Source organism: Haliotis rubra, unplaced genomic scaffold, assembly GCF_003918875.1.
Source record: "Haliotis rubra isolate DU_JTF1 unplaced genomic scaffold, ASM391887v1 Scf894, whole genome shotgun sequence".
Classification (NCBI taxonomy): domain Eukaryota; kingdom Metazoa; phylum Mollusca; class Gastropoda; order Lepetellida; family Haliotidae; genus Haliotis; species Haliotis rubra.
Genome location: NW_025767628.1, coordinates 91,734 through 115,369, shown reverse-complemented (window position 1 = coordinate 115,369; position 23,636 = coordinate 91,734). Strand labels below are relative to the sequence as shown.

The following is a 23,636-nucleotide window of genomic DNA, read 5'->3' as shown; positions in this document are numbered from 1 at the left end:
TACATGACTGTATTGTTGTTGTGAGATTTACATGGGTATGTGAGAAAATATAGTATATTACATGACTGTATTGTCGTGAGATTTACATGGGTATGTGAGAAAATATAGTATATTGCGTGACTGTATTGTCGTGAGATTTACATGGGTATGTGAGAAAATATAGTATATTACATGACTGTATTGTTGTCGTGGAGATTTACATGGGTATGTGAGAAAATATAGTATATTATGCGGACTGTATTGTCGGAGATTTACATGGGTATGTGAGAAAATATAGTATTTTATGGACTGTATTGTCGTGAGATTTACATGGGTATGTGAGAAAATATAGTATATTACGTGACTGTATTGTCGTGAGATTTACATGGGTATGTGAGAAAATATAGTATATTGCGTGACTGTATTGTCGTGAGATTTACATGGGTATGTGAGAAAATATAGTATATTACGTGACTGTATTGTCGTGAGATTTACATGGGTATGTGAGAAATTATGGTATATAAGTGAAACAGTACTGGTAACTGTTGTTAGGCACCACACATCATAAATAACATGGAATCCACGACGTTAACCAGAGGTTTCATATTTTCAAAACTATACACATGACCACACTGATTATGAATTTTGTGATATAAATGTAACTGTTAGTTTCACAGCACTCTTTATCTGTGTGCGCACCCAACAGCTGTGTGAGGTGCATGACGTCGCCCTGGAATGTATTGTGAATCATTGATCCTTGACAGTTCCAAACTTAGTCTTATTAAACCTCATTGAGCGATAGCCATGATTTTGTCATACGGTGGGTTGTGTGGACTCTTGGCTTGAAGCTGTACAGAATACAAGATACATCTAAGAGGGTACTTCATTTATTAGTGGTACTGGTAACTGTTCTCTTCAAGAATAAAATATTTCAACAAAGAATCGGCAATGAGTAGTGCTGTACATGACATTCAAGGCACAATGATGGCACGTATGCTGACAGTGCACCACCCAGGATGAAGCAGGCTCTGTACAAGCAATAGCAGCAGCTGATTGTATTTCAACATGAATATGTACAGACACTTTCCACTTGATAACAGACAACAGGCAGAAACCAAGTGTGAACACATTGTTGTGTATGAATCCTACATCGTGGAAACCCCCAAATATATCTTCACTTCACCCCCTCCTAGGAGCAACCTTAAAACACCACAAATAGATTGAACTATACTACCCATCAAAAGTTTAGACTCACTAAAAGCATTCACTATATGTTATGTATATGTAGGTGTTTACATCGAAGATGAATTTCTTCACTAACTTGGGGAACCAACTGTAAACCTTATGCAGATGAATTGTGTGAGGATCATGCATCAAATTGCTGAAAAGCATGTGAAAATATCGTGCATGTGAACAGCTGCGTTTTGGTGTAAAGTTTTGTGAAGAATTCGCCAATTTTCACTGAGTTTCAGCATTTATTGAACTCATGACAATAATATTTTCAACGTTACTTATTTGTTTTATAATACATCAGTTCATGTGTAAACAGTACCTTTAAACAGTATGGAATATTTTGCAAAATCTAGTTTAGAACAGTTGACTGAAGTAAGTGGCTACATTTGCACTAGTAAGTCTGAACTTTTGATGGGTAGTATATTTCTAGTCTTTGAATGGCATTTAGAAGTGATTCACATAAATGGTGAAAGCTGAATGATGTCAACGTCTGTAATATGAGGGACACAATGTCTCAGAGTATATTCTTACTCTTTTATCAGGTGTGTGTGTATATATATACTCTGAAAACATTGTATGCCTTATACTACAGAATTTGACATTCATAAATTATCATCCTTTGAACTATTGTACTCCAAAAGATAGTAATTGTTTCAAAACACAAATTTGATCCTATAAGGTGCTATTATCTCACTTTATAACCTGTAAGTTTCTGCAGAGACCATATGGTCTCTGGTTTCTGTGAGTAACTGTGGGCTGTCATCAGCATAATTAACCAATGAAGATCGGGTTAGAACTGGTCTTCATTACCCATAGTTGCTGTAGGATATGAATAACAGTTGTCAGACTGCCGACTCGTTAACATGTCATTATATCCTATTTATGGTGATCATCGTCCATAATATTGCTATGTGCAGTCTTAATAATTAATTTGGTTTATGAAAGATTCCATCACCTACTAAAGTTACCTCCCCTTGTGTTAGTTTCATGGTCAGATCCTGTTATTGAGATCACATGTAAGTGAGTTTCCAATGTTACCATGTGTGACCTTGTTGAGTATGTGTCACCCACTTGGGTCATTGCTCAGCTATCAACCACTTGTGGTGCAGCAGTACTTGTTTTTGGAACGCGATGATACAGCTAGAATGTTGCTGACTGCAGCATTAGACAACAGCTATAGTATTAGATGAGAAGATATGCTGTGAGATAGGTTGAATGTATGGTGCTGCAGTATAACTCAGTTCCTCCAAATATACACAACTGAGATAGTCTCTATACTGGGTCTCAAGTCGGAATTACATCCACCCCTTGGTTTCCTTCTATATCTCCATTTGTTGTTAAAGTTTATATGCTGAGCGCATCATGAGATCAAAGTAGGCTTCGCTGTCGATTGATGCACTCACTCCACTATAATAATTCTCAAATTCTTCTTTCAGTATCTGAAACAAAAACCAAAAAAAGTTTATCGGATATCACAGACCCAACTATGCTGGGACAGGTCTGTCTTTGGAACACAGATATTAACTATTTAGTCCCAAAAGAATGAAAAGACTGACTGGTTATGAAGATGGGCAGACTTGAAAAATGTTACTGGGAGAGCTTCACCATGAAGGAATTGTCTGATTTTTATCAGTGCATGTTAACATACAGCCACACATTGTGTCAAACCAACGGCTGTCTCAAAGTAAGTTTTGCCCCTGCCAATTTCTTATTAATCATCCTTTTGTATGTGTATCAAACCATGAATAACGCCAAGTAATATCGTATGTTCCTTCAGCTTTGACTGTATTGTATCAAAACATATCCTTCTGAATCATTCATTACAAAAACTCTTAAAATGTGATCAAGTTGTTGCACGTCTTTCATTAAACAGTACTTGACATAGCTGACTGTTTTGTTACTTGTTCAGATGTTGAAATTTACAAGCAATGTGTAGAAGTGTGCCTGTCTTCATGAGATTGCTGCTATAGGGCAGCTTTATCGTTTGCTGTTGCTGTGCAGGGCCCTGTTCCACATTGAGGCCGACTGTTGAAAGTCAATGTTCAAGTGGGAGAGTAAGAACCATCTGTCTGATGAGATCACACTGTGTGAGCTGGGACATGGAACAGTGCTTTACTCTCTTGTTCTCAAAATCAAAGAGTTATGTACTTTAAAAAGCTATTTCATCACAACGATACAATAATGAAAAATTGAATAAACTGGTTTTGATTGGAACATTAAGACCTCACATGCTAACACGTGGGATAAAAACCAGAGTGGAAGTGTTGTATCTTGTATATTAACTGTAAGTGAAAAGTGGAAACAACATTTATATATGAACATAGAGATTTTTCTGGGTGTCATCTTCTTTTTATTGTTTGGTACAACGTTTCAGGGCTTGTTCTGGCCCCATCATCAGGTAGAACTAAAGAACAGTAACCGCTCGTGACGTCATAATGCTATGACGACGCAATACATGTGGAGGTCATGAAGGATAGACATGGATAGAGCTAACAGGACTAATATGATTGAGTTATCATGAATATATAAAATATTGTTTACTGCAAAATTATCGGATTAACTTAGATTGGGAGTGGATCAAGTATAAAATCATGCAGATTTTGAGAGACCAGTTACTGTTCTTTAGTTCTACCTAACCTGTGAAGGTCTGGGTTAGAATGGGCCTTCAGTAACCCATGCTTGTCGTAAGAGGCGACTAACCGGATCTGGTGGTCAGGCTCCCTGACTTGGTTGACACGTCATCGGTTCCCAATTACGCAGATCGATGCTCATGCTGTTGATCACTGGATTGTCTGGTCCAGACTCGATTATTTACAGACCGCCGTCATATAGCTGGAATATTGCTGAGTGAGGCGTAAAACTTAACTCACTCACTCACTTTAATCCTACCTGATGATGGGGCCAGAACAAGCCCTGAAATGTTGTACCAAACAATAAAAAGAAGATGAAACCCAGAAAAGTCTCTATGTTCATCAAATAGCATCTTCTAAAAAGCCAATCAAACAACATTTATGTACACATTTTGAAGTTTCAAACACTTTCACTGAACCCAGGGAGAGAAATATAACATATCTCTTGAGTATTATACACAAAGGTTGCAAGTTCAATACACAGAAAGTTTAAGAAGTCATTTTTCTCTTTCTATTTTACATCATTCCACATATCTCCTGGAGAAAATTGTGCTGAAATGAAAAACATGGTGGCTTTGTATAGACTATGCCCTGGATAAGGTGGCTTTCTATAGACTATCCCTTGGATAAGGTGGCTTTGTATACACTATCCCCTGGATAAGGTGGCTTTGTATAGACTATCCCCTGGATAAGGTGGTTTTCTATAGACTATCCCTGGGATAATGTGGTTTTCTATAGACTATCCCTTGGATAATATGGCTTTGTATAGACTATCCCTTGGATAATGTGGCTTTGTATAGACTATCCCTTGGATAAGGTGGCTTTGTATAGACTATCCCCTGGATAAGGTGGTTTTCTATAGACTATCCCTGGGATAATGTGGTTTTCTATAGACTATCCCTTGGATAATGTGGCTTTGTATAGACTATCCCCTGGATAAGGTGGCTTTGTATAGACTATCCCCTGGATAAGGTGGCTTTGTATAGACTATGCCCTGGATAAGGTGGTTTTCTATAGAAAAACCCTGGGATAAGGTGGTTTTCTATAGACTATCCCTTGGATAAGGTGGCTTTGTATAGACTATCCCCTTGATAAGGTGGTTTTCTATAGACTATCTCTTGGATAAGGTGGCTTTGTATAGACTATCCCCTGGACAAGGGGGCTTTGTATAGACTATCCCCTGGATAAGGTGGTTTTCTATAGACTATCCCTGGGATAAGGTGGTTTTCTATAGACTATCCCTTGGATAAGGTGGCTTTGTATAGACTATCCCCTTGATAAGGTGGTTTTCTATAGACTATCTCTTGGATAAGGTGGCTTTGTATAGACTATCCCCTGGACAAGGGGGCTTTGTATAGACTATCCCCTGGATAAGGTGGTTTTCTATAGACTATCCCTTTCAAGACCATTCTCACTTTGTGAGACAAGGGGGCTTTGTATAGACTATCCCCTTGATAAGGTGGCTTTGTATAGACTATCCCCTGGATAAGGTGGTTTTCTATAGACTATCCCTGGGATAAGGTGGTTTTCTATAGACTATCCCTTGGATAAGGTGGCTTTGTATAGACTATCCCGTTGATAAGGTGGTTTTCTATAGACTATCCCTTGGATAAGGTGGCTTTGTATAGACTATCCCTTAGACAAAGGTGGCTTTGTATAGACTATCCCCTGGACAAGGTGGCTTTGTATAGACTATCCCCTGGACAAGGTGGCTTTGTATAGACTATCCCGTTGATAAGGTGGTTTTCTATAGACTATCCCTTGGATAAGGTGGCTTTGTATAGACTATCCCTTAGACAAAGGTGGCTTTGTATAGACTATCCCCTGGACAAGGTGGCTTTGTATAGACTATCCCCTGGACAAGGTGGCTTTGTATAGACTATCTCTGTGACAGTGACTGTATATACTATCCTTGGGGAGGGTTATTCTTGGGAAAATCTCTGATAAATGAATATTCTGAGAAAATCAAGGCTCTGTAAAGTCAGTGGGTCACTAGACGTCACTAAATGTTTATAGCAACAGTTACTGTTGTGCAATCTCTGAATGTGTCACTTTTATGGCTGGCTGAACTCTGTACCAGCATGAGTGATTCCAGCAGGCAGGGCAATAGACTTCGAGAGGGTATATACATTATATTTATGTTCCTGTTACTTCAAGTGAAGGTTTTATAGTGATTCTGGTTGTAACTATTCCCCCAAGAGGTATGGGTTTTTTTCTATAACTGTATTCTCCACAGCTGTCATGAAAACAGGCTAAAGATTTTCTGACAAATTCATTTTGGGGGTGATTATTTAGCATTTTGAAATCACATGATCCTCTTTTTCAATCGTGGGTATGTCATTGTAGTCCTTATTCCAGATGTATCCTCTTGTCAATCACAACTGCACCTTGGGAGGAAACAAGCAGGTGTTGACAGAAGCAGGTCAGATTTATGGGCCTAATGTCAACCTTCTCAACAAGCCACATGCCGTATAAAACTGCCATCAGGTTTATTGGACAATATGTCCTTGTTGTTTCAGACTACCTGGCCCTGTAATTATTTTTGTTCTTAAAACTACCCCACCTGGGAGGGAAGTTGAATGTAGCCACCTTTGCGTCTGCTGACTTGTCAGTGTAAATTAGGAAGACAACAAGACTGTGAAAGTTTGTGTGAGGGCAATTGTTCGAGGTCAGACTTCTGTATACAAAATTACATCATACAGATATATCCTCACCATGCCAGAACAATGTGGGCCTTCATTAAACGAGATGGACTGATCTTACACCAGACCTAACACCACCACATCCAGGCATTGGCATTCTCCAGAACAAATGTAAGATTTTTTGTTTGTATTTTCCTGTGCTTTGTTTTATGCTGTTATGTAATAAGGATTTCATTATGAACACTTATTATACTTATAATAATTATGATAACAATAATATATTAACATGAAATGTCGACCGTGTAATGAATTTACAGAGACTGTCCAACACCTTGTCAGTGGATGCCTTTCTTTGGCACAAACAGCATATCTTAAACGACATGATGGCATGGCTCGTTGCTTTTACTACCGTCTCCGCCATGTCTGTGGCTTTGACTCCAAGGTCCATCCATGGTATGACCCTGAACATGTCCAGGGCGTCATGGAAAATGATGCTTTCAAACTTCTGTGGAACAGGCCCATATACAGTCTCACAAGAATTCCAGCTAACAAACCTGATCTTGTCCTTTTTGATAAAGCCAATGAATTTATTTATATCATTGAATTTTCTGACCCTTTTGACAGCAATGTGATTGGTAAGATTCAGGAAAAGCATGATAAATATGCGGACCTCCTGATCTCTTGGCGCAGATCAGGAGAGTGCCCGGGTTCTCCACCGGGAGCACAGTCCTTCTGACACTCTGGGTAATGCAGAAGGCTGCAGTGTTGGGGAGCTTTCATATTCTCCGAAAAGTTCTTGGTGGGTTCGACTAGGCAGTGTTTCCTGGGAGAATTCCCATTCGCTGTCTGGGCTGCGTGTACAGGGGGCGAGGGCCCTGAGCTGATGATCAGCCTTACCAGCCTGACTGTGCCAGGATCACCCGAACCCTCTCTGCTGCATTTTCATCTTTAATCTGTAATAAATATGGATTCTTATGTTGCACTAAACTCCACACCAAAGTGTGCTCCAAACGCTAACAGTTCAAAAGTTCATTGCTTGGAAGCATGTCAGAAATTTCACTGAAATAATTTAATGAGAAATCTTGCAATGGTTGTAAAGTTACATGCTGTATATTTATCATGTGAATAGTGTGATCACAGCCAATAATAGTGTCACATTAATTCCCAATTGAATATTTTGAGTACATGAGACTGTTAAACAAAAGCAGATAACACTCTCACACTCAGGTTTCAGGCATTGATCAGTCATTCTGCCTGCCCTCTGACTGTCTGAGATGTCTTAAATGGCAGGGTAGTGATTTTCTACAATAAGCATCATTATTTAAGAAAACTGTCAGTGCGTTATCAGCTAATGTGCATGTTTGGTGACGAGAAAGTATGTAATGTGCAAAGTGGAACTAGCAGACATCATCAATGCAACACCTCTAGGTTGATCTCATCATAAACTGGACACAATATATACACAAGGCCAGGCTGGCAATCTGCAACTGGGTGATACACTCACTAGAACAAGTAACAAGAGTTAGTGCTGGAAGCTCTGGCCTGATAACAACAACTCCATAAGTCAACACTGGAAGCGATATGGCAAAATTGAAACATTCATGTTTTATACTGACACACTTTGAAAAGGCATTTAAGTTTTTTCAGGTTATATGTATGACAAATGTTAATAAACTAGTGAATGTTTGAAATACAAGGAAAGGGTGTGTGTCCCAATCCCTTTTCATGTTTCTGGAAGTGGACAAGATCACAAAAACACATCTTCCCACATTACAATTGCCAGAGCAAAATGCAAAGTCATGTGCAATCCCTGGAGTCGGGTGCATATATGGCATGGGCATCAAGAGCAGCACTGGCTTGGAACAATGCCATGACACAGTTTACAAGAGAGCATGCTCTTGGGCAACTCGAGGCAGACGTCTACCATAAGCTGTTTCATAAGTCACAATCAGCAAATAGAAAGTGTTGTGGACCGTCCTTGACCTTGACAACTTCCAGCTACTATAGCCAGACAAGACTGACAGATTCTCCTGGCACACATCCAAGATGAGGTCAGAACATCAACATCAGCAAACACAATCTAAAGACAAATTAACCCTCTTAAATCATTTGATGGTTGAGACAAGCTCAAATATGCTGCCAACGTTGTCTTATTTGCTTCCACGCCAAAATCAACAACACATTTTCAAAGTGTGTAAGTATAGTTAGATAGACATACCATCAAATACCTTACCGCTGCTATACCAAAGCCATAAATTCCTGTTTTGGTTGTCAATCACTATTTCATTTCAACTGATGTCCTCTTCACTGTCAACATGTCTCTTAGTTGTAAAGATTACCCTATCCTTTGTATGAAATGCAGCTGTGTATATGCAAGGCAGGAAATCATCACTTCTTTCAGTTGTGCCCAGATGTAAACATTTGGTAAGGTGTTTGCTGATTCAAACTGAACATCTTCATCATCATCATCTACCCTGGTGCAGTCACACCAATAGCAGATTGACAACTTGAGGCAGTACAAGACGCAAGATCAGTCTATAGTCTGTTTGCAGTGAAAACGCACCGATGAATTTCACTCTAAACAAAAAAGTAAATCGATTTAAGCGAAATTAAGATTGCGAATCCTCATAATTTTACCTTGCCAATTGAACATTCAAAGCTCAGAATTTTATTCAACTTAGGATAAAAGTTGTTTAACAAATGATCATGGTTTCAAATCGCTTTTGTTGGTTTGTATTACAAGGGGGGTAAGCACATTAGATGAAACACCAAGAACAAGTAGGGCTGATCTAAGTTAACGCTCATCACTTACCTCACGTGCATTTGTTTCACTGTTCCATCTACTGCGCTTACCCCCTTGTAATACAAACCAATAATAGCAATTTGATTCTATGATCGTTTGTTAAACAACTTTTATCATAAGTTGAATAAAATTCTGAGATTTAAGTGTTCATTTGGCAAGGTAAAATTATGAGGATTCGCAATCTTAATTTCCCTTAATTTGATTTACTTTTTTATTTAAAGTGAAATTCATCGGTATGATTTCACTGCAGACAGACTATAGTTAGTAGACAGGTGTAGAAACACATTTGTGGAAGGTGGATTCTCCCAAAGATCGGGTTGCAGCCTTTGCAAACATCTAACAAAATACAAGTTTGATTGACTGTACATGGGTAGCAGTAACAACCCAGACACACTTAGACAAATGTGATCAGCAAACAGTCTAAAACACCTACTTAACTTAAAATCAATTTTGAGAATAGCCAAAACAAGATGAGTTGACCATTTGAATAGTGTACTAGTGTGTAGGTACATCACTGGTTCACATGAAAATCATAGCTCAATGCAATGCAATATAATGTAAGGTTTCTATACGATAGCCAAGTGATGTATCTGGGGGTACTGATGTCATGAGAGACATCAGTGCCACTATAACATGAAAAATCAGTTAAGTATCACCAACAGGAAACAGAAATTGACAGTGAGAAACAATGTTTATAAGACCTGGTAGTGGATACTCTTACACTGGCTTAAAGACACAGGCAATATCTAACAGGAAGTAGCATCAACGAAAGCTTCAGAACAAGAAGTGATGTCAGAAAGTGGCGTCGGAACCCGAGGTGACCCTTACACATCAGCAGTTGCAGTTAAGAGAAGAATAGGGTATCCTCACAAGTAGATCTGTTGGCAGTGAAGAGGATGTCGGTGGTAAATGTTTGGAAATTTATGCCTTGATTGACAGCCTAAAGAATTTATGGCTTTGATGTCAGAGGGATTGTATTATTAGGATTACTAAGAAGTAAAATATCTAAACCATCTTAGCATTCAGAATATACATATACTATCTTGTTTCTCCAACAAGGATGGTCAGCTAGCTACTGAAGTTAGACATTTCACGTAAGACTGAAGCTGTTGTGAAGCAGACATCACTGTATGCTGGCATCAGGTTGTTGGGGGATTCAGACTGGGCCAAGTAGTGGTGTCAGTGTCTGGATAATAGGATATTAAAAGTTACAATTTGTTCGGAATTAATGACCAGACCTCAAGTAGAAATGGTGGAAAGTTTTTCCGCTACCGATACACAGTCTAGTTCCCCAACCCCCTGACACCATGCTGTCACTGCTCCACCTACCTTGAAGTCCTTCTGTAATGGGAGATAAAGTCAGTGTTAGTACATGCTCATTCCATCTTTATTGACGTAAGGAAGCAATAGCAGGCAAAAATCTCTTCAAATCAAGATTTCGCACAACTAATCTTGCAGTTGTTTCAACAAACATCTTCAGCAAAGTAAACACCTACAAGTTTCATATCAGTGATTAGTGTCTGAAACTCATAAGAATATACTTTCATCCAGTTTACTCAATGTCATGCACATCTACACACTTAAAACACCTGAGCCATGATCAACAACTCTCCAGAAGCTACTGGTCAGGTCCCTGCATGCTGGTGTCACCACTTCCTCCAAAACTCCTGCCACATGCATTCACTTAATATACTGGAGCTGAAGGGGTTGTTGTCGGCACAGCTACTACAGATACGTACCCCAGGTACGTTTCTATATACAGATATGTACCCTAAATAAAGTCAAAATACAGAAACGTACCCGGTACCCTAAAAGGCGAACGAGTCCATATTCCGCAATCCAAAACCAAAAACGCATGTAGTTGTTCCCGTTCAACTGATTGCGATTGGTATTCATATGCATCGCGAAATATCCGTTACTGTGTATTCTCATTACTTACATAAAGCAATCAAATGTATCTAATACAACAGCATGACAGTTCCGATCAAGAATACGACACACTGGGAATGGAATCGTCCTAGGGTATGTTTCTGTATTTTCATTATGGCCAGGTTACATATCTGTAGTACCCATGCCGACAACGACCCCTTCAGCTATACTGGACAGTTACACTTAACTAACTTGAAATACATTTGGGTAATTAGCACTTATACAACAGTTCGAAGAGCTCTGAATAACAGCAATATTATCAACGCATTGTAACATATCACACAAATAATGCCATTTTGTGACCTTTTCCCAAGAAAATTAACATTGACTTCACAAATATAGCATTCACAAGTTTGTCTTCCAAATTATGTTATAATTTTGTATTTTATGTCCATCTCCTCATTATTCAAAAAGATTACACTGATTCTGATTGTCGTTTTTAACTATAATGTTTGTAAATCAATGCAGTATCAATGGCTACATGGGTTGACGCATTGTGTACGACATCATCAGACATGTGATGCAGTGACACAATCCTGACCTCCCTAAAGCAACCCATACCAACAGCTTCTAATGTCTTAGTACAGGCTGCTGCCATCACCCGGCTTCCTCATTAATGCATTTCCAAGTTGGACCAGTTTGTTCTATGTCCAGTGTACATTTAGCAAGTGTTCTACTCAGAAGATCCATTATTACGCCAACTAAACGTTAAGTGTCTTTAGTACATGTTAAGGCTGCATAAACAAACAATGTTTCTTGAGTATAGGACCAACAAACACAACCGGGCACACTCTGAAGGCTGCTCTCCAACACAATGTTGTCAAAAAAGTTTATTGTATTGTTACCAGAATAAGCATCATAGACAAATAAATAACATGTATTGACAATAATGACTGAAAAGCAGGATACCACGGAATAACAGTGAAAAAAACATGTATGACTAATCATATGAATACAAGCATGCTGTTAAAATTTCCTTGATATATACACATAGAACTGAGTTAAGCACCCCTGACATATCTCATGATTGAATGAGCCCCGATCTTAACCCTTTGGAGCATATGTGAGACATGATTGGTCGTCGTGAGCAAAAAAAGGGATCCTCCTGTTCAGAACCTGGTCCAATTGGAAGCTGCTCTAGTGGAATAGTGTAGACTGTCCCTTCAGAGGATCAGGAGGCTGACAGGGTGTATGAGGAGGAGCGTGCTGGCTGTCATACAGTCACATTTGGAGGTTACACACGGCATAGACCTTGAATCGTGTAAGACTTGCAAAATGACATTTGAATATTCACATTATGCCAATAAATTTAACATTTAACATTCCAGGGGCTCCTTTCACGAAGCAACCTTTACTAAGGTTAACCTTAACTCCCATTCTTTAACATTGCACTAAGGTTACCTTAGTGACTTACGATCAACTTAGTCCTTTGTGAAAGGGGGCCCAGGACTAAACTTGTACAGACATAGTTTTGTATGAAAATCAGTGGGTTTTTTTCCAATATAAGCAAATATCATCATAAATTCAACATGGATTCCAATCATTTTTTCATTTCTTATGAGTCAAAGGATCATACCGGTCAGAAAAAACGTTTTTCCATCATGGTCACCACAAGACGTTTTATGTACCTGTTGAAAACGTATCATTGCAAAAATACAGAGGGTGCTTAATTAAGTTCTTTGTGTATATACACAAGAGTTTGCATAGAAGTGGATAAGACACTATTTCAGCCTAAACTGAACTAGCTGAAAAAAGCTCTGACATTATCAATGATCTCCTCCCCTCCATACTGGTGACCCCATCTCCTCCCCTCCATACTGGTGACCCCATCTCCTCCCCTCCATACTGGGACCCCATCTCCTCCCCTCCATACTGGTGACCCTAACCCCTCCCATCCATACTGGACTGGTGACCCCATCTCCTCCCTCCATACTGGTGACCCCATCTCCTCCCCTCCATACTGGTGACCCCATCTCCTCCCCTCCATACTGGACTGGTGACCCCATCTCCTCCCCTCCATACTGGTGACCCTATCTCCTCCCCTCCATACTGGTGATCCCATCTCCTCCCCTCCATACTGGTGATCCCATCTCCTCCCCTCCATACTGGTGTTCCCATCTCCTCCCCTCCATACTGGTGACCCTATCAGGTCCCCTCCATACTGGTGACCCTATCGGGTCCCTTCCAAACTGGTGACCCTAACCCCTCCCATCCATACTGGACTGGTGACCCCATCTCCTCCCCTCCATACTGGTGATCCCATCTCCTCCCCTCCATACTGGTGACCCCATCTCTTCCCCTCCATACTGGACTGGTGACCCCATCTCCTCCCCTCCATACTGGTGACCCTATCTCCTCCCCTCCATACTGGTGATCCCATCTCCTCCTCTCCATACTGGTGACCCTATCGGGTCCCCTCCAAACTGGTGATTCCATCTCCTCCCCTCCATACTGGTGGCCCTATCGGGTCCCCTCCAAACTGGTGATTCCATCTCCTCCCCTCCATACTGGTGACTATCTCCTCCCTTCCATACTGGTGACCCCATCTCCTCCCCTCCATACTGGACTGGTGACCCCATCTCCTCCCCTCCATACTGGTGACCCTATCTCCTCCCCTCCATACTGGTGACCCTATCGGGTCCCCTCCAAACTGGTGATTCCATCTCCTCCCCTCCATACTGGTGGCCCTATCGGGTCCCCTCCAAACTGGTGATTCCATCTCCTCCCCTCCATACTGGTGACTATCTCCTCCCTTCCATACTGGTGACCCTATCTCCTCCCCTCCATACTGGTGACCCTATCTCCTCCCCTCCATACTGGTGACCCTATCTCCTCCCCTCCATACTGGTGACCCTATCTCCTCCCCTCCATACTGGTGACCCTATCTCCTGCCCTCCATACTGGTGACCCTATCGGGTCCCCTCCATACTGGTGACCCTAACCCCTCCCATCCATACTTTTTGCTTTAAATGTCTGATGTGTTAATGTTTTCGTTCCATGGATTCCTGTTTTTTTCTCTGGATCATAGTAATGGATTTTGGCCTAATCACCTGCCATCAACCTAAAATGAAAATCTGTTGGTTTGTGATTACGTCTGGCTAACAAGGTATAATAGGGTATACCAGAGTATAACAGGTGGTGACTTGCATAGACTTCATTTCATCCAACAGCATTCTTCGAACCAACATTTAATCATGGTGTATGATGAACCCTCTAATGTACAAACATGGCCGATTGCTCCATACTCAGTACTGACAATTTCAGTGTTAAAGAAAGATATTCCAGCTATATGGCTGCGGTGACCAGACTGAAACATGTGATATTGTGATAGATGACTCAACGAATACAATCAATAAACATTACTATGTTAGACATAAGAATGAACTGTTTACCAAGGCCTTAAACCCTGAGAGCAGATCTCCAGCTGACCTAGCATTTCATTACAGCCTGATGGTAAAGTTCCTGCATAGTTCCAGGTTGTGTTTGTGGCGGCATGGCTTGTTACTCATGCCGTGTAACACTGGTTTGTTTATGTCAACAAAAACACCATGTCCACCATGTTACTCAGTCTGAAGCAGACAAGCCAGTATTGACAGGACAGTCAGCCTTCAAGGCAGGTCTCCAATACGCAGGGATGGCAACAGGAAAATCTATTTTCAGAGGAAAACTTAATATTGTGTCATCGAATGGGGGTTTCTCAATGGATTTAGACGATTCACAATTGAACAATTTGAAATAAAATCCGCGGTAAAATGCCATCCCTGAATACGTTTATGTGTAATGAATGTCACTGAAAGCCACTACATGATAATCCAATAAGGGAACGCTATCAATATGTCCATGATACAGGTAAACATTCAGCCACAATACAAGGGGAAGACAGTACAAAGGAGAATCTATATGTAATACTTCCATAAAAACATTATGAAGAGTGTTCATATGAGTGATGTATTTCAAGGTGATGTTGGACTGAATATCTGTAGGGTAATGGTGTCTAGGTGTGCATCAAGGCCCACTTGCACAAAACAATCTCACTGCTACAACTACTGCAAATCCTGAGATCTTTATCTGGCTTCGGCTTCAGTTGTCGTCTACTTGCACAAGTGACTTAAGATCTTTGTGAGCTACAACTTACAACAGTTTGGAACCAAACTAGCATCATTGTTTTCTATTATCAGCTTCTATTTCACATCAATATACAACTTCACACCTATGCATTGCCTTCATATTTTGTTGAAGCCTGTTATCAGGATCAACACTTCAACAATAAGGCAGCACTTGAGATTAAATAACAAAAAAATCTGGTTACCTGGAAGTCAGTACACAACACACTGTTACTACATATACTACTGAGTGGATATCTCAGATTACCATTCCCACCTGGCTTAATGCTGGAAGAAGTGTGAAACAACACACCATGGACAAGGTGTCTGCAACATATGGCTTTGATCTTGTGTATCAAGGCAGCTAATCTGAAACTCTAGTTTAGCTTGGATTCTGATATCAGGCCAAGATCAGCACAGTGTTCATTATGTAGACTACTCGTGTGGGAAATGCTAATTGTAGGGTGATTGTAAGGTCGACTGTACCTTAGATTGATTGTGATATTATTCTTGCTGTGTGCAAGTGAGCCAAGTACTTCATGTTATTAATACTGATATTCATAAACCAACATTATATTCCTGAAGCTAATACTAATTTCCATTGAAAACAGACATTTTTCAAAATCTGGACAATTTAGTTCACATTCAACTTGTAATTTCATGTTTCTTTAAAAACATACAGAATATATATATATATATATATTCTATTCCTTCATTAAAAATGTTTCCAGCAGATTTGTAACTAAATAAAATCATTTCTTGTTTATATAGTTGTTTTCATACCTTAGGCAAGAACATCTTAACAATTAAATAACACTCGACTGGACAATACCCATTACTTGCCTAAGCGGAAGTAAGGGAACACACTGGGCCTGTGTAACACAATAAATTGTAGACAGTGGTGGTTATCGGGACTGTTGTCCCACTGTCGGATACTACAGATTAGAACTTGGCAAGAATAGGTAAGTATTGAAACGTCACACAGCTGTTCAGTCTCATTTCATGTATCCATTTGTAATGGTATAGAGGACAGGTCTGTTCCCCCAAAAGACTGTAGTCAGGCAACTCTCATTAGTTCCTTATACTCAGTAGACAAATATTTTGGGACACAACTTGTTACTTCAGCTCTTTCAGAGCTACCATCAAGGTAAAGGTCATCTGACTATGTTGTCAGTTTCCACGCTTGCCTCATCATCAGATCAAAGTACACATCACTGTCAACTGAGGCACTGACGCCAGCGTAGTAGTTGACAAACTCTTCACTGGTAATCTGAAACAGAGGAATATGGTGACAGTGATGGCCTGGGCTCCACCAGACTCCCCACACCACTTTGACTGGAGACTGCACTATTTTGGCAAAGACAGAACACCTTTTGTTTTTGTTGATGGGTTCATTAAGCTGGCTGGTAGTGGTCACTAGCACATCCACTCTAGGGATTGCCTTTTTGTAAACCTTCTCTACCCCCTGGATCAATTCCTGTGGTTTTCATGATCTCAACCTACTTGCCCTGGATTTTTTATCAACATTTCACCAACTGATCACCCATCAAGATAGGGAAAACAAAAATGTGTATGGGATGATGGATATACAGACATTCTGTCCATCAAACAATTACAGGAATTTGTGTGTGTGTGTAAGTCAGTTATTTAATGATGGGTAACCACAGGAATGGATAGGAGTAAGTGTGGGTTTACCGAAATACAAGCCGTGGAGATTTGGAGGATGGGGCTCCAATAACTCTTTTGCTAACTTGTTTATATAAAGGTGCGAAAAAGTGGTAAAAGGTGAATTTGCCATAAACTCTCCAATCAATGCAATGTGGATAACAAATTAGTGATATCAGACATTTCTGTTGCAGTTTCAAAGAAAAAAGATCTGAGATATAGACAGAGTGAAAATGGTCCAGTCATGCAAATGACATTACATTCATGCTATAAGTTACATACATGCATAACAAAAACTCAGTCTACACTAGGACAAATCATAAAGTTATGACAGAGGAAAAGAGAATTATGATTGTAATTGGGGGAACAAATGTGTCGAAGGTATTTGTTTCAATGTATTTTCTATTTGCTGTATTTTAAATAAGTATTACCTTGTGTCTGTTCCAGTGGCAGAAAGTGGGACAGAAAGAATCATGCAGAGGTGATGACATCACAGCAGCATGCTGCCAGCCAGCATGACATGTGGGGAGCACCCACTCACTCACATCAGCCACAATCCACAACATGGACAGTACAGGAAAACAAACATGCATCACAGCTGAGGGAGTCTTTGTCCTTGAATGTCTCATTTGCCCAACGAAGTCCAACACAGATAGTATCATGACACAGGTCTGTTAAACTGATGGTGTAAAGGCCTGTGGCCTGCAGCATTAGCACAGGTCCAGCAACTATCTCAGGTCTGTGACATTAGTGTTATTCTGTTGTCTGAAGACTAAATACCTGACAGCTGTGTAAAATGATCAACAAGCTAATATCAGTAATATTAATGTAACATTAATAACACAAAATGCATGCCAGGAAAAATACTGATTTATTCACATGGACTTCTTGCTGTGTGTCTTTCGTCAACTCTATTCTCAGCTGGCTAGTGGAGCTGGACACAAGATTACTTTTAATGACATTTTTACTTTCATCTTCAGCGACTGACACGCATGATGACTAGCCCCAGAACGTATGGGTATCTCTTCCATGGTCTCCGCCACAGTGTATTTTCATTGCGCCAAGTAGATTTACACATTAGATAGTACATGTATCAGGTGCATTCAGGTAACTGTACAGATTCCCCCACCCCTGCTGCCTTCTTCCCTCTGGCCCCACCATCAAGACCACAGTGTACCTTCATCATGCGATAGTACAAGTGTCAGGTGCATTCAGGTAACTGTACAGATTCCCCCACCCCTGCTGCCTTCTTCCCTCTGGCCCCACCATCAAGACCACAGTGTACCTTCATCATGCTATAGTACACGTATCAGGTACATTCAGGTAACTGTACAGGTTCCCCCACCCCTGCTGCCTTCTTCCCTCTGGCCCCACCATCAAGACCACAGTGTACCTTCATCATGCTATAGTACACGTATCAGGTACATTCAGGTAACTGTACAGATTCCCCCACCCCTGCTGCCTTCTTCCCTCTGGCCCCACCATCAAGACCACAGTGTACCTTCATCATGCTATAGTACACGTATCAGGTACATTCAGGTAACTGTACAGGTTCCCCCACCCCTGCTGCCTTCTTCCCTCTGGCCCCACCATCAAGACCACAGTGTACCTTCATCATGCTATAGTACATGTATCAGGTACATTCAGGTAACTGTACAGATTCCCCCACCCCTGCTGCCTTCATCCCTCTGGCCCCACCATCAAGACCACAGTGTACCTTCATCATGCTATAGTACATGTATCAGGTACATTCAGGTAACTGTACAGATTCCCCCACCCCTGCTGCCTTCATCCCTCTGGCCCCACCATCAAGACCACAGTGTACCTTCATCATGCTATAGTACATGTGTCAGGTGCATTCAGGTAACTATACAGATTCCCCCACCGCTGCTGCCTTCTTCCCTCTGGCCCAACCATCAAGACCACAGTGTACCTTCATCATGCTTTAGTACAAGTGTCAGGTGCATTCAGGTAACTGTACAGATTCCCCCACCCCTGCTGCCTTCTTCCCTCTGGCCCCACCATCAAGACCACAGTGTACCTTCATCATGGTATAGTACATGTATCAGGTACTTTCAGGTAACTGTACAGGTCCCCCCACCCCTGCTGCCTTCTTCCCTCTCCCCCACCATCAAGGCCACAGTGTACCTTCATCATGGTATAGTACACGTATCAGGTACATTCAGGTAACTCTACAGATTCCCCCACCGCTGCTGCCTTCTTCCCTCTGGCCCCACCATCAAGACCACAGTGTACCTTCATCATGCTATAGTACATGTGTCAGGTGCATTCAGGTAACTGTACAGATTCCCCCACCCCTGCTGCCTTGTGCACCGATGTCCTATGTCTCAGCTTGTTAGAAATGTATACATATACACACATATTCACTCTGCAATAAGGATTGGTTTGAATAGCTGCCCAGTAACCTGTGCTTGTAATAAGTGGATGATGTGATGAGACTCTGTGACACACTGTGTGGATTGTTGACACTGGACTGGTGTAGACTTGCCCAATTACAGACTGCAGTCATATTGCAGAGTCAACAAAGCAAACATACATGTTACAAAATACCTACGTCAGTCCACACAGATGTCAAACCACACTGGTAGTTTAACAATACTGCATTATTTTGTTGGATGCATTTCCATGGTAAACACAAATAAGAACAATTATTCATATGCTTTTCAAGATATATAGTCTATTGGCCAAAGACTAAAAGATAAAAAAAAGAGGGATGTGTCACTTTCAGTTTTAGCTCATCTAATCCCAACTATGTTCATTTCAAAGTAATGTTTCATCCAGAGGGAGGGTGGATGGGGCAGCATACAAGGAGACGCACATCTCATCTGGAGTGCATGTTTAAACATTGAGAAGAGTTACAGCTGCACCTATGGTGAAGCATACAACAATATCACTAGGTGATGTTTCAATCATAGGATTTTTCCATTCATCAGATATAAATCAACTTGTACCCCTTTCACAAACCCTGTATGCCTGTGTCATGTTTGAACAGTGAGTCTGGAAGCAGAATGTTGTGTCATGCTTGAACACTCAGTCAGCAGAATGTTGTGCCATGCTTGAACACTCAGTCAGCAGAATGTTGTGTCATGCTTGAACACTCAGTCAGCAGAATGTTGCATCATGCTTGAACACTCAGTCAGCAGAATGTTGTGCCATGCTTGAACACTCAGTCAGCCGAATGTTGTGCCATGCTTGAACACTCAGTCAGCAGAATGTTGTGTCATGCTTGAACACTCAGTCAGCAGAATGTTGCGTCATGCTTGAACACTCAGTCAGCAGAATGTTGTGCCATGCTTGAACACTCAGTCAGCAGAATGTTGCGTCATGCTTGGACACTCAGTCAGCAGAATGTTGTGCCATGCTTGAACACTCAGTCAGCAGAATGTTGCGTCATGCTTGAACAGTCAGTCAAGAGGTAGAATGCTGTGTCATGCTTAAACACTCAGCCAGTAGAATGTTGTGTCAACTTTAGGCTCTCTGTGTCTGTAAGAGACACAAACGTCTAGGCTATTTCAAAATTAGATAAAGGGAGAGTGTAAACATCAAATGAGTGTTTGATGGGTCCACTTCCTACTATCTCCCATTCTCTTCCCACAGACATTACTTGTCATATCTTCCTACGTAACCTCTGTTCTAATACAGCCCTTTCATGGTGTGAGCGTTCAAGACTTGTGATTAGAGGCAATCAGATTTAGTTGTGCAATCAGCGACGTTGCTTCAAAAGTGATCATTCTCAAGGCCTCGGTAATTTCCGTATGCTTCCAGAAAACTAAACTTCTTCCCCTGCGCGATGCACAAACGTTTCTTCTAGACAGAACTCAGTCATGTTATGGCAGATCAGTGGCGTCTCCATCGCCCTCATTGACAACGGACAAGCTAGCCATTAAACGTCTTGTGTGTAACATCAACACAAGTCCCCGGCAGATTACGGATATTTGTGGCCCCACATTTGCTTGTGTTAGTCAAGTTGAATCTAAGTCGATGTAACACATGTTCTGATTGGATAGAAAGAAGGGAGATAATTCGTGTTACGATCTTTTGCCGCTAGGGGATTTTACGAGAACCGGGAAATATGGCCGTATTAGAACAGAGGTTACGTAGGAAGATATGACAGGAGTAACCTCTGTGGGAAGAGAATGACTATCTCATTTCTACAAGAAATCATAGACAAAGAAATAGAACACCAATAAGTATTTTAAAGTTTATTTGTATGAATTAACATATACTATCAAACGGTATGGATGTTTGATACTGTTAATCAATACAACTATGGTGATATCAAAAGATACCCTGATAAAAGATGACAGCACAATACTGGATTGTGACAAGACAATAACAAGATGTAAAGTGGGATGTCACACAACATGTAGATGTGGCCAAGTCTCTCTACAACTTAGGCTACAACATGCTTCCTCCTGCATCCTGGCAAGGAGTTAACTGCATCAACAAGGGCAAGTAAAACCAAAAGTAACCATGGTAACAATTTGCATGATAAAAGGTCACATACCTGCATTGCGTATGCACTTTAAGTTCAAAGTTAAATAAATGTAGTCCTAAAGGTTTGACTTCATTCTGCAAGTGTCCCTTTTGACAGCATATGGTTTGCAACTGACAGCCTGTAGTGGTCTGGCTGAGCAAGAGAGTGGTGGTGCTTGCCCGACCAGACAGTGAGACAGTGGCAACAGTGCTTGGAGGAAGCAGTGAGGAGGAAGACAAACAGGGAGGAAGACATTACAATTACAACAAATCATTTACACAGTATCTACACATTACAGTTCACATACATGAGGATATTTTACATCAATATTTACATCTACAAATGATATCCATCTTAAATATACAGATTTTTTGGAAGATGTTTCCCAAAAATGATTTACCCTCGAATATGTCAGTATCTTATAGAACACTGCTGTCACATCTTGAGCAAGATATATTCCAAGCTAATAAATGTTCTACATTTAGACTACACAATACAGAGGTGATGGAGGACAGGGATGCAAGCTGGGAAGGCACTGAAATGATGCTGGTTTATATTTTCCAGGCTTGTCGCATCATCAGGTCAAAGTAAGCGTCACTGTCCACAGACGCGCTCACACCACAGTAGTAATTCTGAAACTCCTCGGCTTCAATCTGAAACAAGCAGTGTGGGTGAAGGCTGGTGCTTACAGTGCAGCGGGCAGATGAAGGAGGAATTCATCCCCTTCCTTTATTGTACAAAGATTACAGACAGGTTAACACAACTTTAGCAACCAATGTTTCATTTAACACAACTCATTCAGGTCTGATTTGGAAAGAGCTCATAGAATTTACAATCAGAATTTCATTCCAGTTTTGTGTATGTCGTCATCATGCCTGTCTGAGATCCTATGAAACAACATGGATATATTGAAAAGAATAGAAACATCTAAAAAAGAAGATATCATGCAAAACTACCATATCTGTCGTGATTGGTAAAACATATAGTTTGTAAGCAGCAGGTGCAGGTTTGGAGAAGCAAGAAGCATAGCAACAGCAGCAAATCCTGGTGCAGTGCAGGCCGGCAGGCAGTATTACACAATGAAGCATTGTCAAGAAAATGTATCAAGATATTAATAAGGGATGTGTACCCCATGTTGACAGTTAAAGAAAACTTATCACTTCATTGATGTCTTGTGTATTTCTTTATCATGTATTGTATAGCCAACTAAAGAAGTTTGAAAGCAATATATTCCTTCATCTTTGTCAACATATAATTGAGCGAGTTCTCCTATTGACATATACACTTTGACATTTCACACTAGAGCCTTCAGCCTGACAACCAATACCCTGTAGTCCAAATCATGATACACACTAGAACCTTCAAGCTGTCAACCAATACCCTGTAGTCCAGAACATGATACACACTAGAACCTTCAAGTTGTCAACCAATACTCTGTAGTTCAGACCATGATACACAATAGAACCTTCAAGCTATCAACCAATACCATGTACTCCAGACCATGATACACACTAGAACCTACAAGCTGTCAACCAATACCATGTAGTCCAGACCATGATACACAATAGAACCTTCAAGCTGTCAACCAATACTCTGTAGTCCAGACCATGATAGACACTAGAACCTTTAAGCTGTCAACCAATACCCTGTAGTCCAGAACATGATACACACTAGAACCTTCAAGCTGTCAACCAGTACCATGTAGCCCAGACCATGATACACACTAGAACCTTCAAGCTGTCAACCAATACCATGTAGTCCAGACCATGATACACACTAGAACCTTCAAGCTGTCAACCAATACCATGTAGTCCAGACCATGATACACACTAGAACCGCCAAGCTGTCAACCAATACCATGTAGTCCAGACCATGATAAACATTAGAACCTTCAAGCTGTCAACCAATACCATGTAGTCCAGACCATGATACACACTAGAACCTTCAGGCTGTCAATCAATACCCTGTAGTCCAGACATCATACACAGTAGAACCTTCAGGCTGTCAACCAATACCCAGAAGTCCAGACCATGATACACACTAGAACCTTCAAGCTGTCAACCAATACCTTGTAGTTCAGACCATGATACACACTAGAACCTTCAGGCTGTCAATCAATACCCTGTAGTTCAGACCATGATACACAATAGAACC

At 40.8% G+C, this 23,636-nt stretch overlaps 2 protein-coding genes across 7 annotated transcripts in view; one reads left to right on the top strand and one right to left on the bottom strand.

The window, feature by feature from the left end:
- Positions 1 to 3,611, top strand: part of LOC124263683 (dentin sialophosphoprotein-like) — a 101,435-nt gene extending 97,824 nt beyond the window's left edge. For both annotated transcript variants that reach the window (XM_046698338.1, XM_046698337.1), the window contains exon 24: positions 2,649 to 3,611. In XM_046698338.1, the coding sequence (XP_046554294.1) occupies positions 2,649 to 2,758 (110 nt within the window). In that variant the 3' untranslated portion in view covers positions 2,759 to 3,611. The remainder of the gene's footprint in view (positions 1 to 2,648) is intronic.
- The window catches only part of LOC124263684 (calcyphosin-like protein), a 31,038-nt gene continuing 9,041 nt past the window's right edge, over positions 1,640 to 23,636 (bottom strand). The window contains exons 5-7 of one of the 5 annotated variants that reach the window (XR_006894909.1): positions 10,617 to 10,628; positions 2,284 to 2,651; positions 1,640 to 1,914 (exon numbers count right to left, since the gene is read on the bottom strand). Coding sequence is in view for 3 of the 5 variants with exons in the window: in XM_046698340.1 (XP_046554296.1) it covers positions 2,550 to 2,651; positions 10,617 to 10,628 (114 nt within the window). In the remaining 2 variants the exon portion in view is untranslated. Of the gene's footprint in view, positions 1,915 to 1,934; positions 2,652 to 10,616; positions 10,629 to 14,744; positions 16,590 to 21,192; positions 22,136 to 23,636 lie in introns of those variants that run through there. The other 4 variants (XR_006894910.1, XM_046698340.1, XM_046698341.1 and 1 more) reach the window with 4 other exon arrangements.